Source organism: Humulus lupulus, chromosome 3 (assembly GCF_963169125.1).
Source record: "Humulus lupulus chromosome 3, drHumLupu1.1, whole genome shotgun sequence".
NCBI lineage: Eukaryota > Viridiplantae > Streptophyta > Magnoliopsida > Rosales > Cannabaceae > Humulus > Humulus lupulus.
The window spans coordinates 33,947,428-33,955,524 of record NC_084795.1 but is presented as its reverse complement, the minus strand read 5'-3'; the positions used below and the strand labels follow the sequence as shown (position 1 = coordinate 33,955,524).

The 8,097-nt window shown below is 30.1% G+C and overlaps 1 protein-coding gene across 1 annotated transcript; it reads right to left on the bottom strand.

Annotated features, from left to right (window-relative positions):
* Positions 1-1,419: 1,419 nt before the first annotated feature.
* On the bottom strand, positions 1,420-2,987 carry LOC133822493 (uncharacterized). Its single transcript, XM_062254844.1, has 5 exons — positions 2,467-2,987; positions 2,333-2,369; positions 2,019-2,124; positions 1,829-1,939; positions 1,420-1,740 (listed from the first exon to the last, which is right to left on the bottom strand). Exons 1-5 carry the CDS (start codon positions 2,900-2,902, stop codon positions 1,624-1,626), a joined length of 807 nt encoding a protein of 268 aa, XP_062110828.1. The 5' UTR covers positions 2,903-2,987; the 3' UTR covers positions 1,420-1,623.
* Between the last annotated feature and the right edge of the window lie 5,110 nt (positions 2,988-8,097).

Below are 8,097 nucleotides of genomic sequence, written 5' to 3'. Positions count from 1 at the left end.
TCTTTATAAAAACAAAAATTCCCCCATTTAAAACGTATTAATATATTTATTTTTTAATATATAAATATTATTTATAAATGTTATTAAAAAACCCTACAATTTAAAATAAATCAAATTCTAAATTAAAACAAATAAAAATTATATTTGCCTTTTTTTTTTTGCATTAATATGTTTATAATATTATGTAAATAATTTATCATTTCTAAAATTAGATAAATAAAATCCAAAACTACAAAAGAAAATTATTTGTTTTAGTTATTTAAATTTTTAGTTATGCTAATCAACTTTACAAATTATTTATAAAATAAATATCTTAGTAAATTTGGTAATGAACTTACACTACAAGAAAAATCAGTTTTATGGACAATATTATTGGAGGCGACATGTTTTCGCCGCAAATAAGTGTGTTATTAGCGGCGACTATGTTTTTTCGGCGCCGATAATTGTTGTCATTAAAAATTTATTTTAAAGCATTATCAGCAGCAACACGTCAACGCTACTATTAGAGATGTTGCCACTGATAAGTGTCACAAATAAATATTAAATTTAAAATATTATTAGCGGCGACCCGTCATTGCTAATGTGTGCGTGAAAATTTTGGTGGGAAAATTGGCAGTCAATTTTTCAATAGTTCCATTAGCAGCGACATCATCGCTAATTTTTTTGTGGCATAATTTTTTTAAAAAGAAACAGCGTCGTTCCCAAATTAGCGACGACTTAGATTTTTATTAGCAGTGACAGGTCTATAATTCAATTAAAAAATTAATAAAAAAATTATTTAAAATAAATAATTAAAAAATAATATATATTTTTTTACTTTTTTTAAATTAAATATTTTTTACTTCTTTTTATTTTAATATTAAGGAAATTAAAAAATCATATACAATAGTAACTTTATAATAGCATTTTATTTGAACTATTTTGTTTAAGTTTTATTTGCATGTATAATAAATTTCTTGTTTGATTGATTATGCTTCAATTTTTTTCCCTCAAAGATGGCGAATTTTAAAAATTAAACAAATAAAAAAAATAATGTTTTAAAAATAATTTCAAATCAGTCTTCTGTTAGCCACGTCACCCAAAATTAACGGAAGTCCTATAATTCGTTAACAGGGCATAGTTCAAAGAGAATTTTTAACAATGTAAAAATTCGGAGGATACAAATTGCAAGTGTTAATAGTTCGGGGTTAAAAATCCTATTCATCCATTTATTATCTGTTGAAAAATATTGATGAGGAGGGGAATGAATAGAATAACAATATTGGTAGATCATAGATAGTTGGCCATGGAGTGAATAGAGATATAAATATTCTTTTGCAAAATGACCAATTTTTTTTTAAGTCATTTTGTACTTTGACATAGTTTTGATATTTTTTTGCAAAATAACATCCGGTAAAAAAATTCAGACACTGGTCAAAATTTTCAGACAACTGATCGAAATATTAGGCAGAGTTCATTTTACAAAAAATTGGGCTAGAGTACAAAATAACTTAAAAAAAAAGTCTATTATTTTAAACGATAACTCCTATATGATATACATATAATTAATGTCATGAAACAAATGATGATATGATATGATATATAGAATATATATGAATGAGTTAATTTATAGTAGAAGAGTAGTCAGCAATCTTGAATGGGAACTAAAGAAAGTTTGCCCCCATAAATCTCCGGGAGCTGCTCCTCATCGATGTCGTTTAGGAGAGTGGCTTTTAGCTTTTTGTTATCCACAAACACTATCTGCCCAGTGAATTAAGATGCACATATATCAACCAAATTATTATTTTTTTCTAGATATGTTATGTATATTTATAAGATAAATAAGTACCTTCTTTTTGGTATTTTTGTCAATGAATGGGTAGATCATCTTCCAAGCAGTCATAAAAATGTAGGGCACATGGACGAGGAATAACTTGCCAAGCCTCTCCGGGTAGCAATCCTATATACATACACACACATATATGTTAATACCAATACTAATATATACATACTAATCATTATGCAATATAATATATAACCTGCAAAATGGATAGAGCTGCTAGGTATCCACGAATGTCACAATTGGCATAACCCCAGCCTTCAATATCTGCAATGGCTACAAACTTCTCATGCCCTTTTGGCATTCTGCAACAACAATTAATCATAATAATAATTAAGGATTAGTTTGTTTTTGCTCAAAACACAAGAATAACATGTTTCCCCATTTCTTGGGATACTGTGTCTATTCATGTCATAATTTTGCCTTCTCTTCTTTTTCATTTTTAATCTTATCAAAAATTTGTTTAAAGGAATAATTCTCTAACCAAGAGAGGAGAGATACAATACGACCTACCTGGCACATATTTTTTCAAGGATGTAGACAACATAACCTGACGATGAAAGAAATAATAAAGAAGAGAAAAATATATATAATTAATTTGAAATCAAAGGTATATGATAATTAAGGTAATTAATCAGGCATATTACGTTTGAATTCATCGAGGTTATGTTGCTTATGCCTGCCACCATAGGCGAGGACAATAGGGCGTCCTTGTTTGTCGTGGCCTTGCATAAAGACCTTGTTGTGAGCGATGTCAATGGGAAAATCTGAGTGGGAGAAGCAGCCACCATTGGGGGGCATGAAGGAGTGCCTCCAGCTCAGGTACTTGAGGAACATGTGTGAGGCCTTCTCCACATCCATGTCTCGAGCTCGAAGGAATCTTCGAAGCATCAAATCATCACCCACTTCCTTCGAATTCCAACGATCTTGTTTTTGGACGAGAGCCCTCATAAGGATCACTTTGCTCTTCTCAATTTCACTCATTTCAACTTTAACTTCTTTCTCTTCTTCTTCTTTACCAGTTCTACTACAACTACTCATCATCTGATCAGCCTGATGATTGGTAGTGTTGAAATCGGCCATATATGTTGTTTTTTTTTTTGGGGTTTGGATCCACGAAAATAAAGGAAGAAAGATCTATTATTGAATCTATGTATATATTGTAATTAATAATTGAATTGGAAAATTGTGGCACCCAGTTGAATTTAAAGAAAAGTAGGCAGTAGCAGTTGAGATGAATTTAATGAGCTTAGCTGTACCCATTTATTAAATAAGGTACGTCCAAGTCCAAGTTCCAACTGCCTAGCAATTATTATTTATTCTTTTTTATTTTATACAAAACTATAACCCACCACACCAAGCCAACATAAAATCAGATTTATAAAACCACCAAAAGTACTTATTTTCCAAATCAAATATTTGAAGTACAACAATATACCCAGTCATTTATTCATGAATGGGAGACATCCTTACTGAGCTCCAAAGTTAAGAAAGAAGAAAAAATAGGCTTGAAAGTATTTTTTACCGATTATATTTAATGCTCAACGGTTACAGTGGGAATGAATTTTTACACATATTTATGCTGAATTGATATACAAAGACAAAAGAGCAAAAGATAAGAATAAAAATGGAATATTCAATGGTTATGTAATCCCGAATATCAGGAAAAGGCAAAACTAATTTACACAAGTCACTACAAGAAAGGAAGCTTTTGCCGGCACAATTACCGGCGCAGGTATTGAAATGCGCCGGCAAGAAAGGAGGTAGAAAATACCTTTACCGGCGCAAGTAGTGAAATGTGCCGACAAAAACAATGTTTTTTGCCGGCGCAAGTCGGAATTGCGCCGCCAAAAGTTTAACAATATAATAGAAGAGACTTTTGCCGGCGCAATTCACCTAACGCGCCGGCAAAAGTCAACGTGAAATTAATGTGCTGCACGTTTTCAAGGAGGTAGGTGGCCAGACTTTTGTCGGCGCATTTCATTGCGCCGGCAAAAGTCTAAAAATGCGTCGGTAAATGCATGCTTATTTAAACGCTGTCGTTTTGAACTAGGGTTTCTTTGATAGACTTTTGCCGGCGCAATGAAATGCGCTGGCAAAAGTCATAACGATATAGCTCAGCCGCCCGAGCCTTCTTCCCCATTTTTTTCAATTTCTCAATTTTCTCTCATCTTCAGCATTTTCTTCTCTTCTTCAACGGCACCACCCCTCATTTTCCCTTTCAAGGTAAGTTCAAAGTAAGTTATTTTATTTTCCTCATTGTTTGTTTGTTTTGCCCATGAATTTTCCCTCTCATTTTTTTTTTCTCAATTGTACACCGGACCACCACCAGCCGACCGGACCACCCCGCCACCACCGGACCTCCACAAAAATTGGTATATACAAATATATATATTTAAACTGGTATATGTTTATATTTATATTTATATTTATGTTTTTTTTTTGTGTTTTGTATTTTTGTATTTTTTATTTATTTTTCTTTTCTTTTATTTTTTTTAATTTCTGATTACATATGATTTAATTTTTATTTTCTGTTTTAAATTTTAGAAAAAAAAGTACAAGAAAAAATCAAATTTTATGTTGTGCATGATAGTATAGTAAAAATCATTACATTATATGATCTAATATAATCTCATAATTAGAAATTAATCTAATTAGTATTCGATTAATCTTAAGATTATGAGATTAGATTTGGTATTATAATAAGATTAAATTTTAGCAATTAAAAATCAAATTTTAAAGTATTTTAGAAATTTTAAGTAAATATGCGTTTATGTTGTGCATGCTCTGGGAATATTCTGTATATTGATCTAGTAATATTATGTATATTTTTGTATGTAGTTTGCAGGTTTTATAAAATTTTGGGATAGTTTAAAATATAGCTGTTATGCTGCCCAAATTTTGTTAGTCTTAGGAAAATTAACATTAATTACAAAAAATATAGCCGTTAACATTAATTTTTATTTTAATGCTTTATATGTATTTGTTTATCTTAATAACAACTATATTTAAGTTACTTTTATAATATATGTTTTTTGTATTTATTAATTTTTTTTTTGTAAAATTAAAAAAACAGATTTGAATATGTATTTTTTTTATTTTAATGCTTTATATGTATTTATTTATTTTTGCTTGTTAATATTTATTATATTGTATTTTGTGATATATGTATTTTAGTTAAAGTATGAGCTTAAAAAAATCAGATTAATAATGTATGTTTATATTTTTAAATTGTTTTATATTAAATGTGATATTTTTGTAAATATGTATTTAATAATTTTTTTTGTATTAATAAAAAAATCAGTTTTGGTATATGTTTTTTTGTGGTTAAATATTTGTATATATGTAAATTGATGTATTTGTTAATATATATATGTTTTGTATGATCTGTGAATATTCTAGTTATATATGTGTTTAATTTGTAGGTTTTTCAATTTTTGGGATAGTTTGAAATATAGTCGTTATGCTGCGCAAATTTTGTTAGAGTTAGTAAAATTAATAAAAGTTTAATAATTAATTAAATAAAAATTTAAGTATAATTAAAAATTCATCAAAAAAATAATTTTTAACTATAATTTAAATAAAATAAAATTACCAATCATGATAATTAATAATTAATTTTAACATTAATATTAGATGTTTTGTAATTGAAAAAGTTAAAAATATAAATGATTTAATAAAATATAATTAAGTAAAATATAAATATAATAAAATTTTTATTAATTAAGTAAATAATCCAATACAAATTGAAGAATTTAATAAAAAATTACAAAATGAAATTGATGTATAATTAAATTAATTTTAAAATAAAAGTAATAAATAAGTAAATGATTTAAAAAATTGTAATAATTAATAATTAGCTACATTTTCTTTGGTAAATATAAATAAGAGATATTTGTGGCTAAAATACCCAAACTTACAACTTACTAACACTTAAATACCCAAACTGATTTTTTGGTGGCAAAAGTACCAAATGTGAAATTTACTTGCAATTAGAGATACACAGTGTTAAATGTTAAAGTTGACTGGTCAAAGGACACGTGACACTACATAATTGGTCCACATTGTTATTATTCTTAAAATAATTTTCAATTTATTTTTCAATTTAACAAAAAATAAAATTTACATTTTTTTCAAAAAAAAATTCAAACTTTTTTTCAATTTAAGATTAAGTATGAAAAATAAATTTTTTTAAATTTAATTTTTTATTGTTAATATCCTCAAAATTTTTAATTTATTATTATTATTAAAATCTTCCTATTTATCATTTTGTCTACTTTTTTTTCAATTAAAGATTAAGTAATTTTGTTTAAAATCCAAGCAATAATTTAAGATTAAATATTTTTTTTACTTAATCTTAAATAATTGATTAAAACCAACAAATTTGATTTTTTTTTGAAAAAAATGAGAAAAAATTATTTTTTGTTACTTTTAAATTGAAAAACAATAAATTTGATTTTTTAAAAAAAATGAAAAATATAAAATGATATTTTTTATGAAAAATTATTTAAAATAATAATAATAATGTGTACCAATCATGTGGTGCCACGTGTCAATGAAGTGTTAGTAAGTTGTAAGTTTGAGTATTTTAGCCACAAATATCCCTATAAATAATTATTTTTGCCAGAGATAGGATATTATTATCAGTTAGTGATAATTAGGGAGACAAACAGTCATGAAATATTTTGACTATCATTTCCCTCATTTTAAGACAATTATTAATATTTTCTTAATTATTTCGCTTAAAGATGGCGAGCGACAGAAGCTGGATGAGTGCGAGGAATCGTTGGTCTCTGGAGTATAGAAATGGTGTTAAGGAGTTCTTTGATATCGCCAAAAATCAGTTGAACAATTGGGGTTTGGTTCGCTGTCCGTGAAAGAAATGTGGGAATGTTAAGTTCAAGCCTATAAATGCAATTTCGATGCATTTATTCAACAATGTCATCATACAGTCCTACAAAGTGTGGCATTACCATGGAGAGGCGCTGCCGTCGCCACTAGCTGTGGTACGAGATCATGATAGAGATGAGATAGCGGATATCCTGGAGGATGTTTACGCTGAAGATGACGTTCCCGCTGGAAACTATAATGATCCTCCCCAAGATGATCCTCAACATTGCGACAAGTATGACAATTTATTTAAGGAGATGTCAAGTGAACTGTACCTGGGTTGCCGAAAGTATTCCGCGTTGGACTTCTTGGTGAAGCTGATGCATCTGAAAGTTATTAACAAGTGCAGCAATCATTACTTTGATGGTTTGCTGGAATTGTTAGTCGACGCTATGCCTGACAGGACAATTTTACCTAAGTCTAACTATGAGGCGAAGGCAAAGTTGCGGAGTATTGGATTGGGATATGAGTCCATCGATGCTTGCAAGCATGACTGTGCACTGTTTTGGAAGGAGAATGCGAATTTGGAATTCTGTTCGGTTTGTGGTGAGTGTCGCTGGCAAGATAATTGTGGGAACGAGAAGAAAGTGGCCCATAAGGTCATGCGGTACTTTCCGTTGACGCCGAGATTGAAAAGGCTGTACAGTTCCAGATATACTGCAGAGGATATGAGATGGCACTATTCTAAAAGGCCAAAGGAAGATGGTGTGATGAGGCACCCCGCTGACAGTAAGGCGTGGAAGCACCTTGATGAGTTGTACCCATCTTTCGCAGCCGAACCTCGAAATGTTAGGCTTGGGTTGGCTACAGATGGTTTCAATCCTTTTGGGAACATGAGCAACTCTTACAGCATGCGGCCTGTGATACTTGTCCCATACAACTTGCCGCCGTGGAAGTGCATGAAACCACAGTCATTAATGTTGACTATTCTAATTCCAGGTCCTTCTTCACCTGGAAAAGATATCGATGTCTATATGAGACCTTTGCTTGACGAGTTGAAGGAGTTATGGGTGAATGGTGTCGAGACACGATACAATAGTACCTTGTTCAATATGCGTGCAACAATCTTGTGGACCATTAACGACTACCCAGCTTATGCTATGATGTCTGGGTGGAGCACAAAAGGGTACAAGGCGTGCCCCACATGCAATGAAGAAACTCCCTCTGTAGGGATTAGAAGTAAAATTGCATACATTGGCCATAGGAGGTTTCTTGATATGGATCATGAATGGAGGAGCAAACGAGCACTATTCAACGATAACAAGAAACTCAGGCCACCACCAAAAGATTACTCCGGTGATGATGTGTTGAAGCAATTAGAGAATTTGCAGATTAGACATCCTGGGAAACATAAAGAATTTGATGGTGTGAAATGCAAAAGGGCTCCG